This window comes from Ictidomys tridecemlineatus, chromosome 1, assembly GCF_052094955.1.
Source record: "Ictidomys tridecemlineatus isolate mIctTri1 chromosome 1, mIctTri1.hap1, whole genome shotgun sequence".
Taxonomy (NCBI): domain Eukaryota; kingdom Metazoa; phylum Chordata; class Mammalia; order Rodentia; family Sciuridae; genus Ictidomys; species Ictidomys tridecemlineatus.
Window position 1 is genome coordinate 52,966,072 of NC_135477.1, and position 17,740 is coordinate 52,983,811.

A 17,740-nucleotide genomic window follows, 5' to 3' on the forward strand; every position below is an offset into this window, starting at 1 on the left:
TAAAAAATAAAAAGGGTTGGGGATGTGGATCAGTAGTTAGAGAGTCCCTGGGTTGAATCCCTGGTGTTCCCCCACCCCCCCAAACAAAAAAAAATGTGAGAGGCAAGACAGGCATAGAATAGAAGTGCATGCCTGTAATCCCACTGAAGCAGGAGAATGGCAAATTGGACATCAGCCTCAATAACTTAACGAGACCCTTCTCTCAAAATAAAACAATAAAAGCACCCCTTAGCTCAATTGCCCCCAAAAATGTGATAAGCAGTAGTTTTGAGTTTTAGCCAAGCTCTATAAAAATCTTTTAAGTAAATTCTAAATTAAATGATACTTTTACTATTATAGGTTCATAAAATTTTGTACTAAGACTTAATATTTGGGCTGGGGATGTGGCTCAAGCGGTGCTCGCCTGGCATGTGTGCGGCCCGGGTTCGATCCTCAGCACCACATACAAATAAAGATGTTGTGTCCGCCGAAAACTAAAAAATAAATAATAAAAAAATTCTCTCTCTCTCTTTAAGAAAAAAAAAAGACTTAATATTTGTGTCATACTGAAGTTTACAAACTATTTTCATTAATCACTAAAACCCCCTTGAAATAAGCAGAACAGGTAGAAGTCACCCCCTAAAGATTGAGATGAAAGCTGTTTTATTGAAACGCCTCTAAGGCAAAGTTTGTAGCATAAGTATGCAAAAGTATTAATTCTTTCTTTCTTTTTTAACAAAAAGTATTAATTCTTTCTTTCTTTTTTAGTTGTAGTTGGACAAAATATCTTTATTTTATTTATTTATTTTTATGTGGTGCTGAGGATCGAACCCAGCACCTCACATTTGCTAGGTAAGCTCTCTATCTCTGAGCCCCAGCCCCAGCCCCACTTTTAACTCTTTCAAAATCAAAAAACTTTAACTTATTTAGGCAGGATTGTCATGAGGCACTGGGTTCGATCCCCGGCAACACATTCAAAAAAAATTAATAAAAAAAAGGTATTTGGGGCTGGGGATATGGCTCAAGTGGTAGCACGCTCGCCTGGCATGCATGAAGAACTGGGTTCAATCCTCAGTACCACATAAAATAAAATAAAGATATTAAAAAAGAAAGAAAGAAAGAAAGGTATTGTGCTCATCTAAACTAAAAAATATATGTTTTTTAACTTCTTGGATTTTTCTGGGCTTCAAGGGAGTTAAGGAGTTAATGAATTTTTTCCACTCTTATATTTTAGTCCTGTAACTTCCAAAAAAAAGACATCCATTAGCCAAAATGAGGCAGAGTAGAAATTTTAGCCAATCCAAATTTCATGCAATTTCCCTATGTCTCTATCAAATCCTATAATGGAAAACTCTATGTTCTAGTTTTCTGGGACAACTTCTAAAAGCGACCTAAGGCCAGGTGCAGTGGCACACACCTATAATTCCAGTGGCTCCAGAGGCAGGAGGTTTCCAAATTCAAGGCCAGTCTCAGCAACTAATCAAGGCCCTAAGCAACAAAGTGAGACACCTATCTCAAAATTAAAAATACAGCTAGGCATGATGATGCACACGTCTAATCCCAGTGGCTTGGGAGGTTGAGGCAGGAGGATGTAGAGTTCAAAGCCAGCCTTAGCAACAGCAAAGCGTTAACGCTAAGCAACTCATTAAGACTCTGTCTCTAAATAAAATATAAAATAGGGCTGGGGGTGTGGCTCAGTGGGTGGGTACACCCCAAGTTCAATCCCCAGTACCAAAAAATAAATAAAAATAACACAGAGGGCTGGAGATGTGGCTCAGTGGTAAAGTGCCTCTGGGTTCAATCCCCAGTACCAAAAAATAAGAGTTTAAAAAAAAAAAAAAGGCAAGCAAAGGCATCAGAGCACAAGACAATCTTCAAGTAGACCCACAAATTCTTACAGATAAAGCCAACATTTCACCAAAGTACGATGATATAGGACTGAAACAAATCATCTCTGCACAGATCATTATACCCACATTGCAGTTGTCTCCCAGGCCTTTGGCCCTTTGCTTACCTCCAAAGCCACAGATGGCTTCTTTTTCAGCTCCTCGCATTTCCTCTTCTTGCAGATCTGATGGCTATTCTTTCTGTTCTTGCAGTAAGTACATTCGCCACAGTTGTCTTTCTGCTGGCAGGGCTCACAGACCCCACATCGCTTTCGTTTCTTTCTTTCCGAAGTTGGTACCAAGGTGGTAGAGGGAGAAGAGGTGGTATTGGCAACTGACACTGGCACAGATGTCCCTGTGGTGTTAACATCAGCCAAGCTGGTCATGCTAACCTGGGAATTTCCTCCTTCTGATATACTGGCATTGGCTTGGGAGACTGGGGTCACACCCAGTGAAACAGAGGTGGAAGTGAACCCCTGAGTGTGAGCTGGCAGAAGGCTTCTTGGAACGTGCTTCTCATTTTCTACATTGCTTGCAGTTGTTCCTGGAGGTATGGAACCTAACTCAGAGTTTGATGATAATTGAGGAGTGTGTCCTGAGCCCAAAGGCAAAACTGGCGTAGCACTCTGGACCTCAAGCCCATATGGGACAGCGCTCTGGGGCTCAGGACATTTGAGGTTGAGGGGAGCATTACAAGTAGCAGTTGGGTTCGGAACAATAGGAAGAAAAGTAGGCAGGTCTGGGGCAGCATCCCCAACCACACCATGCATTACTTGTTGGTTTGGGATAGTACCAAAGACTTCTCCTTGGACCGAAATAGCACCAGGAATCTCTGGTGGGTCTGGGGTCTCACCGAGAGCCTCACCATGAACTGAGTTAGCACCAGGAAATTCCCATTGATGAGGGATAGCACTGAAGGCCTGTCTTAGGACAGAGGTGGTATCAGGAACTTCCTCTTGATCTAGGGTAGATTTGAAGGCCCCTGGATGATCTGGTTGAGCACCAAGGGTTTCTGGTTCTGAGCCTGCCAAGAGGAGTTTTATTAGAGTGTTGGGATATACAGACCCACCAAGAGACAAGCAATTTCTAACATCTAATTCAGGTATAATCTTATTAAAACTGGGAGATGGGAAACAAGTAGGTTCACTCTTCACAGGTTCCAGATAAGAATCAGTTAGCTTTAGAGATTGTACTTGGGAACCCAAATCTTCTAACTGAATGGTACTTTCAGAGGTAACTTCGGGGGCTGATCTTTGGATTAAAGGGGCAACTAGAGTGTCCTGAGCAAACATTCCAGGAGAATCACTGATACCATTTGATATCTGTTCAGAGAATGGTCCTTCACTACAATGTGTCCCTTCCAACGGCCCAGAAAGGATCCCTGCTGAAGGGCTACTATGAGCGGGTACATGGAATTTGGTATCCTCTATCCCTTGAGACGAAGACTGAGTTGTCTCTTGACTCTCACCTTCAATTAAAGATGTATGTTGTACACTGATTAGATTCTCTATATCAGGGAGGATGAGGGGATCTGGATCATGGATGGGGACCGAATCATTTTCTGAGCCCTTTCCTCCCGTCTCATTGACTACCTTATAGTCAGACTCATGTTGCTTTTCTAAACTCTTGGAAGGTGGAACTTTCTTGGGTTTAGATGTAACCACTGGGGGTTGAGAAAGCCGCCTGCTAAGAGAGGTGCTTCGGAGAGCCATTGTAAAGCCATTGCAAGTTAAGGACTCCGGGTTCTGAAAAAGAACCTCCGTCCTGTCCAAATTCATTCGGGCTGCTCCAGCTCTTGTCAGAAGGCTTCTGACTGGCGTAGGTGGTTTAGGATCTGTTTTTTTCTTAACATCTCCTTCTTGAAGGAATTTCTTTACTTTTCCAAGGCTCACAGTCTTGACAGATGTCACATTTTTGTTGGCTGGCTTGGATGTCTTCTTCAGCTGGATGTTTTTCTTTTTGGTTAAATCTTCCTTTCTGACCAATTTGGAAGGTTTTGCATGGCGGGATCGAGACATAGTTATGGAGTAGGAAAAAATGAAAGGACACAGGAAACAGAGTCATTGGTCCTTTGGAAAGTCTCACTTCTGCAGAGAATCTGGATGTATTGTCAAGTTTAGTCGCACCAGGTTTTGGTCTGGAATAATAACAATAACAAAAATATTGTAAGTCGTTCTCATTTGAAATAGAATATTTACTATTATGTGAAACTGAGGAACTGAGAAAATGTTTACTTCCAAAGAGAAGTATAATAGACATACACAAAAATATACTAAGGAACTCTTTGGTGTGTGTGGTTGTGTGGTGGGTACTAGGCATCAAACCCAGAGGAGGGAACCCAGGGCATGCACGTGCTAGTCAAGCAATCTACTATAGACCAAAGGAATCTTTGTGTGTGTGTGTGTGTGTGTGTGTGTGTGTGTGTGTGTGCTGGGGATTGAACCCAGGGCCTTGTGCTTGTGAGACAAGCACTCTACCAACTGAGTTATATCCCCAGCCCCTCAAAGGCTTCTTTAAAACTTGAATTCACAATGCTCCTTTAGTTACTATGACAACTGATAAAAGTTGATGAAGTTCTTTAAATAAGATAATCACACTAGTAGTTACATGTCATTCATACCTTTAAATCCCATTTGGATACTTTAAAATTTATCCCTAAACTGGGTACTTACAATCCCATTGGTTTGGGAAGCTGAGGCAGGAGGATTGCAAATTCAAAGCTAGCTCAGCAATTTAGCAAGGAGGAAGTGCCCTTGGGTTCAATCCCTGGTACCAAAAAATAAACCAAAAACCTCTTGCCAGCTGCTCAGGAGACTTAAGCAGGAGGACCACTGAGTTCAAAGCCAGCCTCAGCAATGATGAGGCACTAAGCAACTCAATGAGACCCTGTCTCTCAATAAAATATAAAATAAGGCTAGAGATGTGGCTCAGTAGTCAAGTGCCCCTGAGTTCATTCCCCGGTATTCCCCACCCCCCAAAAAAAAAACCTCTTAGGCTGGGCATAGTAGTGCACACCTGTAATCCCAATGAGGCTGAGGCATAAAAATTGTAGGTTCAAGGCCAGCCTCGGCAACTTACCAAGACCCTGTCTCAAAATAAAAAATTTGTGGCACATATACACAATGAAATATTACCCAACCATAAAGAAGCATGAAATTATGGCACTTTCGGATAAATGGATAGAACTTGAGACTACCATCCTAAGTGAAATAAACAGATTTAAGTGAAATAAACAGATTTACCCAAAATCAAAGCCAAATGTTCTCTCTGATATGAGGATGCCGACTCACAATGAGGGGTTCGGGAAATGAAGGTTGGACAGTGGGGAATGGGAAGAAGGGAGTGGGGATGGGAATGGGAAAGACAGAATGAATCAGACATAATTTTTCTATGTTCAAATATGAATATACAACCAGTGTAATTCCACATCATGTACAACCACAAGAATAGGAAGTTATGCTCCATGTTTATATGTCAAAATATATTCTATTGTTATATAAAACTAAAAAGAACAAATAAATTTTTTTTTATTAAATAAAAAAAGCTAGGGATGTAGCTCAGTGGTAGAACACTCCTGGTTCAATACCTAGTACTTTAAAAAATAAAATTGTCTCTCAGACAGGGTAAATATAGTTTGGAGGCTATAAATGTAGCACTTTGATAGCATAAGTGAAGCCCTGGGTTAAATGCCAGACACCACATTCTCCCTCTCTACCTCTCTCTTTCTCTTTCACACACACTCTCTCTCACACACACACCTCTTACTCTTTCCGGAGCACATCCCAACACAGGCAGAGGTATCATGTGCACATGTTCCAAAGCAAATCTGGTAAAGTGAGAGGAAAAGAGACTAACATAAACTAAGAAACAGACTCATTGGGGATCCACTATTAACACTGTGTTCTAATTACAACCCACAAGTTTTGAGCTATTCACATGCAAACAATAGCACAAAATCTCAAAGAGTTAGTATTAGCAAATCAGGATACAAATAAGACTCACAGGTCCAACAAAGATCTATTGAGTACCTACTATGTGTAAAGAAGGGATTGTGGTGGGCCCTGCCCCCACTCAGAAATGATGTCCCTCTTTTCTCTTTCACCCAACTTAATCCAAAGAATGCTGGTTCTAAAATCCCCTCCTCCAAGGGTACCAAAAGTCTCATGATGAATGCCTGTGCAAGGAAATTGAAAATAAGAAGAAAATGAGATTAGAACAATGAAACATACAAAGCTAGCAAATATTATTTGAAAGTAAGCAAGAGAGGAGAAAGGGAAAAGGGTTAACCAAGAGCCATCATCAATTTTCTTTGTATCTCAGATTGTTTGCCCTGATTCAAAATAAGACCAAGCAGGGCTGGGGATGTGTCTCAAGCGGTAGCGCGCTCGCCTGGCATGCGTGCGTCCCGGGTTCGATCCTCAGCACCACATACAAACAAAGATGCTGTGTCTGCCGAAAAAAAACTAAACAATAAATATTAAAATTCTCTCTCTCTCTCTCTCTCTCTCTCTCTCTCTCTCTCTCTCTCTCTCTCTCTCTCTCTCAAAATAAATAAATAATAAGACCAAGCAATTAAGCTGAGCACTGAAGCAAGCACCCGAGGTTCCAAGTTAAAGTTACTCTGGAGGCTGAAGTGAAAGGATCCCATGAGCCTTAAGAGTTGGAGACCAGCCTGGGAAACAAAGGTGAGACCATGTCACAACAAAACCAAAACCAAAACACGGAAGGGCATGAAATTTTGTGTACCTGTAATCCTAATGAATCAGGAGGTTAAGCAGGAGGATTGAACAACTGAACATTTGAAGCCAGCCTCAGTAATGTAACCCAGTGGTAAAGTGCCCCTGGGTTCAATCTCCAGTGCCAAAAAATGACCTATGGCCAAAGAGGAAACTCATCATATTAATATATCCACAGTGTTTCTAAAGATCACAGAATCAAAAGCATGACAACAGGGGCTGGGGTTATAGTAGAGACTGGTCTGGCACTGGGTTCCATTCTCAGCACCACATGTAAATAAATAAATAAGTGGGGTGCGAGAGCCTCGGAAGACTAAGACAGGAGGATCGCAAATTCAAAGCCAGCTTCAGCAAGAGTTGGGGCACTAAGCAACTCAGTGAGACCCTGTTTCTAAATAAAAATACAAAATGGGGTCAGGCGCCATGGTTCACACCTGTAATCCCAGCAACTCAAGAGGCTGAGGCAGTGGGATGGCAAATTCAAGGGCAGCCGCAGGAATTTAGCAAGACCCTAAACTACTTAGTGATATTCTATTTCAAGGTAACAATACAAAGGGCTAGCAAGTGGCTTTGTGGTAAAGTGTCCCTGGGTTTCCTCTCCAGTACCAAAAAGTAAAATAAATAATAAATAAAAGGGACTGGGAATGTAGCTCAGTGGTAGAGCACATGCCAAGCAGGCAAGTCTTGCAGGGTGGGGTTAACTCACAGCACAGCAAGCAACCAAGGAAACAAAACGGTAGGAGTAGGTTTATTTTTAAATATTATTACAAGGAATAAAGAAAAAAGTGGATAATACCTTTTTTATTTAAGAGAGAGAGAGAGACAGAGAGAGAGAGAATTTTTATATTTATTGTTTAGTTTTCTGCGGACACAACATCTTTGTTTGTATGTGGTGCTGAGGACTGAACCCGAGCCACACGCATGCCAGGCAAGCGCGCTACCGCTTGAGTCACATCCCAAGCCCATGGATAGTCCTTTATCATCCTCAAATTTTGTTTTATTTTTGGGTTCATAGATCTGACCCAGGAAATCCTAAGACCCCCTGGTTGATTTATTGACTGCAGATAGTTCCAGAAAGCTTTATATGTGCTGGGTGTGGTGACACATGCCTGCAATCCCAGCAACTCTGGAGGCTGAAGCAGGAGGATCAAGAGTTCAAAGCCGGGCTAGGATTGTGGCTGGGCAGCAGAGCCCTTTCCTAGCATGTGCGAGGTGCTGGCACAATCAATCAATCAATCAAAGTATTGTGTCCAACTACAACAAAACAAAACAAAACAAAACAAAGGCTGGGGATGTGGCTGAAGCGGTAGCGAGCTCGCCTGGCATGCGTGGGGCCCAGATTCGATCCTCAGCACCACATACACACAGAGATGTTGGGTCTGCCGACAACTAGAAAATAAATATTAAAAAATTCTCTCTCGGGGCTGGGGATGTGGCTCAAGCGGTAGCGCGCTCGCCTGGCATGCGTGCGGCCCGGGGTTCGATCCTCAGCACCACATACCAACAAAGATGTTGTGTCCCCCGAGAAATAAAAATAAATATTTTTTTAAAAAATTCTCTCTCTCTCTCTCTCTCTCTCTCTCTCTCTCTCTCTCCCTCCCTCCCTCTCTCCTCTCTCACTCTCTCTTAATAAAAATAAAAATTCTCTCTCTCTCTAAAAATAAATAAATAAATAAATATTTTTTTAAAAGTTCAAAGCCAGCCTCAGTGAGGTGCTAAGCCACTCAGTGAGACCCTATCTCCAATAAAATACAAAAATTGGGCTGGGGATGTGGCTCAGTGGTTGAGTGTCCCTGAGTTCAATTCCTAGTACCCAATAAAATAAATAAAATAAAAATTTTAAGAAAGGGCTGGAGATGTGGCTCACTAGTTAATCACCTCTAGGTTTAATTCCATATAGCAAAAAAAAACAAAAAAAACTTTACACGTGAATCTGTCACTGGCTATGTGCCTTTCAGCAGACCTCTTAATTAAGTCCATATTTCTTCATCTGAAATTGGGTTGTTGTGAGGTCTCAGTGGGCTCCTACAGGGGAAAACCCACTTGTGATGAGAGGTTGAGAGATGGGGAATGTGGAAGGTAGGTTAGGAAAATGAACTTTGGAAGTAGACACACCTGGGCTACTTTCAGTTCAGAAAATTACTAGAGGCTGGAGATGTGGCTTAAAGCTTGCCTAGCAGGTGTGCGGCCCTGGATTCAATCTCCAGGAAAGGAAAAAGGTGAAGGATTATAAAGTAAAGACCAAGTATTTTAAAGACCAGAAGAAGTATCTCTGTATCATAATTGAATCAATTCCCTGATGCCTCTGATTTCTCAAATATCTTTCCCAATTGATTGTCCACAATGTGAGAAATTCCACATGCCTATAATCCAGGCAGAAGAGTCACAAATTAGAGGTGATTTAGCAAGATGTTGTCTCAAAATAAAGAATAAAAAGAGATGAGGATGTAGGTCAGTGGTAAAGCTTTCCTGGGTTCGATCCCCAGTACCAAAAAGAAGAAAACTAAAGATCCAAAGGCATTCCAATTTCATTTTCCAGAAAGTCAACAATATCTTTCTAAGAATGCTTTCTTATTATGAATAAACAATCCATTCCAATCTCTAGAAACTATTTGTTTTTGAGGGGTAGTGCCAGATACTGAACCGAAGAGCACGTAACAACAGAGCCACATCCTCAGCCCTTTTTATATTTTATCTTTTTTTTTTTTTTTTTAGAGAGGAGAGGGGGAGAGAGAGAGAGAATTTATTTTAGTTCTCGGCGGACACAACATCTTTGTTGGTATGTGGGGCTGAGGATCGAACCCGGGCCGCACGCATGCCAGGCGAGCGAGCTACCGCTTGAGCCACATCCCCAGCCCCTTTTATACTTTATTTTGAGACAGGGTTTTGGTCAATTGCTGATGGCCTCACTAAGTTGCTGAGACTGACTTTAAACTTGCAATCCTCCTGCCTCAGCCTCCCAAACTGCTAGGATTACAGTGTGCCACCATGCCTGGACAATTTTTAGAAACTTATATCACTGGAAATATGCTTCATCTCCTGTATTAAGATTGCAATGCTGGGCTGGGGATGTGGCTCAAGCGGTAGCGCGCTCGCCTGGCATGCGTGTGGCCCGGGATCAATCCTCAGCACCACATACCAACAAACATGTTGTGTCCACCGAGACTTAAAAAAAAAAAAAAAAAAAAACTCTCACTCTCTCTCCTCTCTCACTCTCTCTTTAAAAAAAAAAAAAAAAAGATTGCAATGCTGGGCTGGGGTTGTGGTTCAGTGGGAGAGTGGTTGCCTAGCATGCATTAGGCACTGGGTTGGATCCCCAGCACTACATGTTAAAAAAAAAAAGAGAGGAAGAAAGAAGGGTATTGTGTTCATCTACAACTAAAAAAAATTTTTTAATTGCAATACTAAAGAATTATTATAAGCATATAATCTAGGTATTGTACTCAGCCATGAAAATTCAAATTTACTTATGTAATCTGGTGTCCTGGGATCTGTTAGTGAAAGCAGTTTATAAATTGTTTGTCTGTCTCCGCTATCTTCTATTCAAGAGTCTTAGAAATTCAGACTTATAATTAAGAAAATGTTACTAATCAAAACTTACCTCTTAAAAAAAAAAAAGTCTGCCAAGGAAATAGAAAAGGTAAGAGCAACATGGATTGGAAGATGTGGACTCTTTAAAAATGCAACCTTCTTTTGTGATAAACTAAGGTGTCTGAGGGGCTGAACTCTTTAGGGTAGGACAGTAAGGCTTCCTTGAAATTTTCAGAGGGGAAAAAAAAAGAATGTTCTCCATTCTATAGTATACGTTCACAATTAAATATGGAATTATCCCCACAGAGTCCCCGAAGTTAAATTTCACTTTTAATTTACAAACATTATTAAATGTATCACTTTTAGTGATTTATTTATTATATAGTGTTTAACCCATACAAACAGGTAAATTAGCTCAGGAGTGTAGCTCAGTGGTTAGCACTTGCCTAGCATGCTGAAGGCCCTGCGTTAAATACCCAACACACACACACACACACACCCCAAAAAAAAAAAAAGTAAAAATACAAGTGTATTTCTAGACCCCACCACCCTGATGAACTAAAACATCTCTTTATTTATTTTTATGTGGTGCTGAGAACTGAATCCATGCCTTACACATGCTAGGCAAATGCTGTACCACTGAGCCACAACCCCAGATCAGCCCTGAACTACACTCCCAAGCTAATGATTATTTCTAATAGTCATATCGTTTTTTCTCTACTCTTTCATAACTCCACTTTCATTTCTTACTTATTTAAGACTGACTTCCTAAACCCTATCAGCTGTTTGGTATCAGGGATTAAAGTCAGGGGCACTTGCCCACAGAGTCACATCCCCAGCCCTGTTTTGTATTTTATTTAGAGACAAGTCTCACTGAGTTGCTTAGTGCCTTGCTTTTGCTGAGGCTGGCTTTGAACTTTCAATCATTCTGCCTCAGCCTCCTGAGCAACTGGGATTCAGGGCGTGCACCACCACTCCTGACTTCATTTTTTAATTTCTAATGAAAACTGATGTTTCAGTATTCCTCAAAAGCAGTTTTATTCTAACCTAGAAGATTTTCAAGAGTCTCAGTGCTACAGGATAGCTTCATGAAAACATAACCTGAGCAGAAAATATGACTGGTGACCCTGTTGTTAAATGCACATACTGGACCCAATGTGGGGAACTATATGCAATTAATAGACACCATTCTGTGAGTTCCTATTGTCCTGGAAGGGAAAAACAAAACAAAAACCTATTCTTGCCAGGCGTGGTGGCTCAGACCTGTAATCCCAGCAGCTAGAGAAGCTGAGGCAAGTCAGTCTCAACAGCTTAAGCCTAAGCAATTTTGTAAGAACCTGTCTTAAAATAAAAAAAATAAGATCCTAATTAGAATGAGTTATACTCCATATATGTATGATGTCAAAATACACTCTACTGTCATGTATATCTTAAAACAACAAAATTAAAAATCTAATCAATAAATAAATAATAAAAAGAGACCTGGCGCAGTGGCAAAGGCCTGTAATTCCAACGGCTTGGGAGGCTGAGTGAGACAGGAGGATTGTGAGTTCAATGCCAGCCTCAGCAACAGAGAGGCACTAAGCAACTCAGTGAGACTCTGTCTCTAAATAAAATAAAAAATAGGGCTGGAATGTGGCTCAGTAGTGAAGTGCCTCTGAGTTCAATCCCTGGTACCAAAAAAAAAAAAAAGTGCTGGAATGTGCCTCAGCGGTTAAGTGCCCCTGGATTCCATTCCTGATACCAAAAATAAATAAAAAGTAAAGAGTTTGAGATGTGGCTCAGTGGTTGATCCACCTGGGTCCTTAAAAATCTAATCAATAGGGGCTGGAGTTGTAGCTCTGTGGAAGAGAGCTTGCCTAGCATGTGTGAAACACCGGGTTCAATTCTCAGCACCACATACAAATAAATAAAAATAGCTGGGATGTAGCTCAGTGGCAAAGCGTCTGCCTTGCATTCGCAAAGCCCTGGGTTTGACCCCCAGTTCCAAAAAAAAAAAAGACAACAAATAAATAAAAATAAATATCCATCAACAACTTAAAAAAAAAACCTAATCAATAAATAAGAGAACTGGCACAGTGGCAAAGGCCTGTAATTCTAATGGCTGAGTGCAACAGGAGGATTCTGAGTGAGTTCAAAGCCAGCCTCAGCAAAATTGAAGCAATAAGCAAGTCAGTGAGACCCTGTCTCTAAATAAAATACAAAAGAGGGCTGGGGATGTGGCTCAGTGGTCAAGTGCCCTGGAGTTCAATCCCTGATACCAAAAATAATTTTAAAATAATAAAAAAAGAAATAAGTGGCCAGTTCATACTTTGAGACATAAAAAGACAAAATTAGCCAAAAATAGAGAATAAAAGATTAAGGACAGAGTGGAGATGCTTCAGTGCTCCAATGGATTAGCTGGAAGTACTTATAAGACAGAGTAGAGAACTAGCCACAGCAGGCCCTGGGTGATCATGATAACCATGGCTTATATAAGAGTCTGCTATAGGGCTGGGATTGTGGCTTACAGCGCTCGCGTAGCACGGGCGCCATTCGGGTTCGATTCTCCGCACCATATAAAAACAAAGGCATTGTTTTGTGTCCATCTACAAAAAAGAAAAAAACGTCTGCTATATATATTTTGTACTGGGGATTAAGCCCAGGAGTGTTTTTACCACTTGGCTAAAATGCCCAGTCCTTTTTTCCTTTGGTACTGGAGATAGTGAACTCAAGGGTACTGTATCATTGAGCCACATCCCCAGCCGTAATTTTTTTGTATTTTATTTAGAGACAGGGTCTCACCAAGTTGCTTAGCACCTCACCATTGTTGAGGCTGACTTTGAACTTAAGATCCTCCCAGGCTGGGCTGGGGATGTGGCTCAAGCAGTAGCGAGCTTGCCTGGCATGCAGTGCGACACGGGTTCGAGCCTCAGCACTATATACAAAGATGTTGTGTCTGCCGAAAAACAAAAAAAAATAAATATTAAAATTCTCTTCTCTTAAAAAAAAAAAAAAGAAAAGAAAAAGATCCTCCTGTCTCAGACTCCCTAGCCCCTGAAATTAGGGCAGTGTGCCACAGTGCCATACCCATTTTATTTTTTTTATTTTGAGACAGTCTCATTAAGTTGTTGAGAGGCCTCAAATTTGTGTTCCTCCTGCCTCAGCCTCCTGAGTCACTGGAATTGGAGGGTTGTGCAACTGTGCACAGCTAATTATTTGCACATAATTAATTTTAAACTTACCTAACCAAACTACTCAACAAATAGAATTTCCCCTCAATATTATTTGAACTTATTAAGTGATGAAAGTCTTTCTTTTTTTTTTTTTTTTTTAAAGAGAGAGTGAGAGAGAGAGGGGGACAGAGAGAGAGAATTTTAACATTTATTTATTTTTTCTTAGTTCTTGGCGGACAACATCTTTGTTGGTATGTGGTGCTGCTGAGGATTGAACCCGGGCCGCACGCATGCTAGGCGAGTGCGCTACCGCTTGAGCCACATCCCCAGCCCCGATGAAATTCTTTCTGTAGCCATTCTGCAGCTGCATTCTTTTTGCTTGAAGCAAAAATAATTCACAATAAATTTGTTAATTTAAATATCAAAAAGTCTATCCCTAAAAGGAACCTTTTCTTACAATTATTAAAATAGTCACCTTGGGCTGGGGATGTGGCTCAAGCCGTAGCGCGCTAGCGTGCGGCCCGGGTTAGATCCTCAGCACCACATACAAACAAAGATGTTGTGTCTTCCAAAAACTAAAAAATAAATATTAAAGATTCTCTCTTTCTCTTAAAAAAATAAATAAATCTTCTAAAAAAAAATTCTCTCTCTCACTCTCTCTCCTCTCTCACTCTCTCTTAAAAAAAATAATAATAATAATCACCTTGCCTATAAAATGAAAGACTGCCTTCCTAAGCCCTATGGGTTGTCTACGAATTGCAATACTGACAGCATCATGACAGAAAATCTTCTACCCACATCCCTCCCCTTTCTGGATCTCCAGAAGTCTCCTGGGCAGGAAGTGGCCGAACTGATGTAACCACCCAGCCCGCATGTCAATTTAAAATTACACTGCAATCCTTCCCACTACCAGCTGTAGCCAAAAAAGTGGTATTTGCATACACAGAGCCAGTTGCAAAAAAAAAAAAAAAAAAAGTGCCGATTTCAGTCCTTCCATTCAGCTGAATAGACTTCAAGTCTCTTGCACTTGACCGAGAAAAACAAGACTTCAAACTTTTCTTTTTAAAAGCACCACCTGGCTCAGTTTCCTCCAGAAACTAAGTTCTACACAGAAAGGAAGAGGAGGCCAGGGACTGCTTGCTGTTCCTAGATAGTTTTCTACCACAGGAAGTGTGAGAGAGCCCCACACAGGGAAAGGCTGTTCAGGGAGACTCACTAGCTTGCCAGCAGATTTAGTCAAAAGCTCCTTCCATATGTAAAACACCCCTGCTGTCCTGCTGAGAGAGAGGGGGAGGACCCAAAAAGGGCCAAGGAAAGGAAAAGGAAAGGTTAAAATGGAGGTAACATGGCCCTTCCAAAGACACGAAAGACATAAAGCACATAAAGAAGAGTAAAGAGTGTAAGAAGGAGTAAAATGTCTAAAAAGAAAGGAAAAGAAATGTCAAATGACTGAGTACTGAGGAAGGGAAAGAAATTTATGGTAATAAGCTAGAAAATATACATACATATATATAAAATAACTAGATCAAAAGGCCTAAGACTAAAGGTAAGGCAAAGGTGGGGAAAGAAATTAAATGTGCAGGGAAGGAAAGGTACAGATGTACTGAAGAAGGCGGGGGAGAGATGGGACAGACCAAATAAAGAAGGCTGGAGAGGAAGAGAGAAACAAAGGGCAAGGAGAGTGGAAATCCAAACTCAGACCCATCCCTTCTGGAAGACCAGCACTGAGAGAAATAGTTAACTCATTAAAATGTTAAGTGGTAGCCCTAGAGTTGCAAGTGAGGGCTGCCAACCTTTGCAAAGAAAAAGGGACACTGTATCCCGCGTTCCATATCATCTTGATTCTTAATTTAAACCATAATTTAGTTTAAGACAGAGAGGTTGACAATCTAATTAGAATCCCTAAATTGGGGAAAGCAGGGACTTTGATTTTACCCTGTGCAACCAATACCTGTAAAAATCAGGAAACGCAAACAAAGAAACCAGACCAAACCAAACAAACAAACAAAAACCCACCGTAAAACAAAAAACAAAATAATGTAATTCCAGTCTTTTGGGTCTTGGAAATAATAATCTCCATGCATCCCTTGTTTAAGTACCCATTTCTCATCTATGTGTACCGCCCCATCCTGGTTTAAATGCTGTCATAAATTCATAATTTGCTCCAAATAACCCTTGCTCTAGCTTGTCATATGACTTTAGTATCCTGAGGCCTAATGAAACCAATGCCTTTATTTTACGTCTAGATTGGGGGGCTTGAGAGAAGGATCTGAGATTGCTGCTCTCTATCGCCTCCCTTCAACCATCCCGGTGGAGCACGCAGCTCACAGCAGACCCAAGGCTCTGGATGCACGTTTCCTTGATGGAAGGTCTTTCAGCACGTTCCAAAAATTTCTTCCTTAACCGATTATTATTACTATGAGACAGTATAGAGTGGAACCTGGGAGGAACGCAACTAAGTGACCTATGCATGCTGGTTGATTAATTTGGGAGGACGAAGGGCGGGGACGGGTAGAATCCCACTTCGAGCATGATCTACGACACAGGATATTTACTAGTTCAAAAATGCCCAACGTGTGTTCCCATTTCACGCGGAAAAGTTTCTGATCACTTCTTGTACAGATAAATGAATTGTAGTTCTAGAGGATGAAATCGAGTAAGGGTGTGGAAGACAGGGAAGAAGTGAGAGGAACGGAGAGATAGAGATAAAGAAAAAGAGAGTTTTAAAATAAAAGTTCCCTGTCTTGGCACGAGAATTTACGGCGGCCTCTGCGGCCCCCTGCCCTGGGGCGGGGACAGGGCCCGCTCACGTGCTGCACGGCCAGTCCCAGGCACCCAGCTCTGCGCACCTCCCACCCTCGGGGCCCGCTCCGGGATCCCGCCTGAGTAAGGGCTAATGGGAAAGCATTGCCAGTGCGATTGGCGACCGAGAGAAGCTCTTAAAAATTGAGTTTTTCGAAAGTCTTTTGACAATATGCATCTTCTTTCCCCAATACCCTTCTTCCCTAGTCCACACAGCTCCAGGTCAACCCCTAACAAGACTCCTCATTGCCACCATTCGAAAAAGCTCGCCCCTGAAGTCCCCTCCCTGAAACACTCAGAAGGCAGATGCCTAAATGTTTTCCTTAGCAATCTGTCCGCTAAAGAAGTCTGGGGAGGAAAATTATCGTTACTGGGACGCTAGAGCACCGGACAGCCCAGGTCTCCACTCTCAACTTGCGCTAACTCTTGCCTCTCCTCCCCCTCCAGAGGATCCCGGACCTCTGACCTGCCCAAGAAGCTAGCTCTGCGGTCTCCAGCTCGTTCAGGGATCTCCCCGAGGCTACACTTGCCCTCCCCCCGCTGCCCGATTTCCAGTAGACCCCAGGGTCGGGGCCTCAGTTGGCCCCGCTGCCCCCACCCCGCGCGCGGCCGGGCCTCCGGGGCGGGCGGCAAGGTTCTCCGCCGGGGGCATTGTTTACCACCCTCAACAAAAGCGCCCCGAGCTCCCGGAGTAGGGGGTCGCGCCGGGGAGGGGGCCTACCTCGGAGGCTACCCGGGAGTAGCGGATGCCAAGCCCCGACCATGTCCAGTCCAAGCAGAAAGCAGCCCCCAGCACCCTTCTGAGGCCTCAGAGTCGGAGTCCCCACTCCCCGCACTCTTGCCCTCTGCCCTGGCCCCAGATCACCACTGCCTGGTTCAGGATACCAAGGCAGCGCGTGTCGCGGGTCTCCACCAGCACCAGCCCTCGGGCAAACTCACCAATTTCAGCTGGTACCCACAAACTTTGGAGTCTAGGGCCATCTAGGGCGCGAGGAGTGCGGGCTGGCCCCTGGTGAACGCTTACCTTCCATCACGGTCAGGGCCCGAGCACCCGGGGTGGGCAACTGCTTCCGAAAGATCCCCAGAGGAGAGGCAGGTAAAGTTGCATGACTGGGGCGGGGCAGAAGGTGTCCCGGGGGGGCAGACCCGGGAGCAGAGGGGCCAGTGGCTGCGCGCGCAAAACCGCGCCTGAGCTAACTGCGCGGCCACTCCCCGCCAGGTCAGCCCCCCGGAGCAGCAGAGTCTCCCCAGGACAGACCTCAGGGAGTGAAGCTGGGGCTCTGCCTTCGCTGGACCCTGCACCGCTGAGCGAGAGGCAAAACGCGAGCTGGATTTCCCCAAATCGGAGTTGGACTCCCTTCTCGACCCCTCCTCCTTCCTTCTCTTTCCCAATATTATTATTATTATTATTGTTGTTGTTGTTGTCAGAGGAGAGCGCTGAAGACGTAGTAGAGAAATGTTAAAATTTTCTTATCATTATCTTTATTCTGAGGGGCACTCGGCTAAGATAAAGTTTGGAGGAGGTCACAAGTGAATACTCATAGGGGGTGCCAGGTCAGAAATGACAACGTTGAGCAATATCTGAGTCGGGAGCAATGGAAAACCTCCTCAACACCAAAGAGAAACCAGATGAGTGTTGTATTCCTTGACT

General features: G+C 42.9%; 1 protein-coding gene and 1 long non-coding RNA gene across 7 annotated transcripts in view; one reads left to right on the forward strand and one right to left on the reverse strand.

Moving 5' to 3' along the window:
* The window catches only part of Tet1 (tet methylcytosine dioxygenase 1), a 137,324-nt gene extending 119,912 nt beyond the window's left edge, over window positions 1-17,412 (reverse strand). For 4 of the 6 annotated variants that reach the window (XM_078041215.1, XM_078041210.1, XM_078041206.1 and 1 more), the window contains exons 1-2: window positions 17,114-17,412; window positions 1,994-4,002 (exon numbers count right to left, since the gene is read on the reverse strand). In XM_078041215.1, coding sequence (XP_077897341.1) covers window positions 1,994-3,883 — 1,890 coding nt within the window. In that variant the 5' untranslated portion in view covers window positions 3,884-4,002; window positions 17,114-17,412. Of the gene's footprint in view, window positions 1-1,993; window positions 4,003-5,897; window positions 6,040-17,028 lie in introns of all 6 variants that reach the window. The other 2 variants (XM_078041208.1, XM_078041209.1) reach the window with 2 other exon arrangements.
* On the forward strand, window positions 15,181-17,498 carry LOC144375784 (uncharacterized). Its single transcript, XR_013435669.1, has 2 exons — window positions 15,181-17,185; window positions 17,309-17,498. It is a non-coding gene; the product is annotated as an uncharacterized LOC144375784 (long non-coding RNA).
* The last annotated feature ends 242 nt before the right edge of the window (window positions 17,499-17,740 follow it).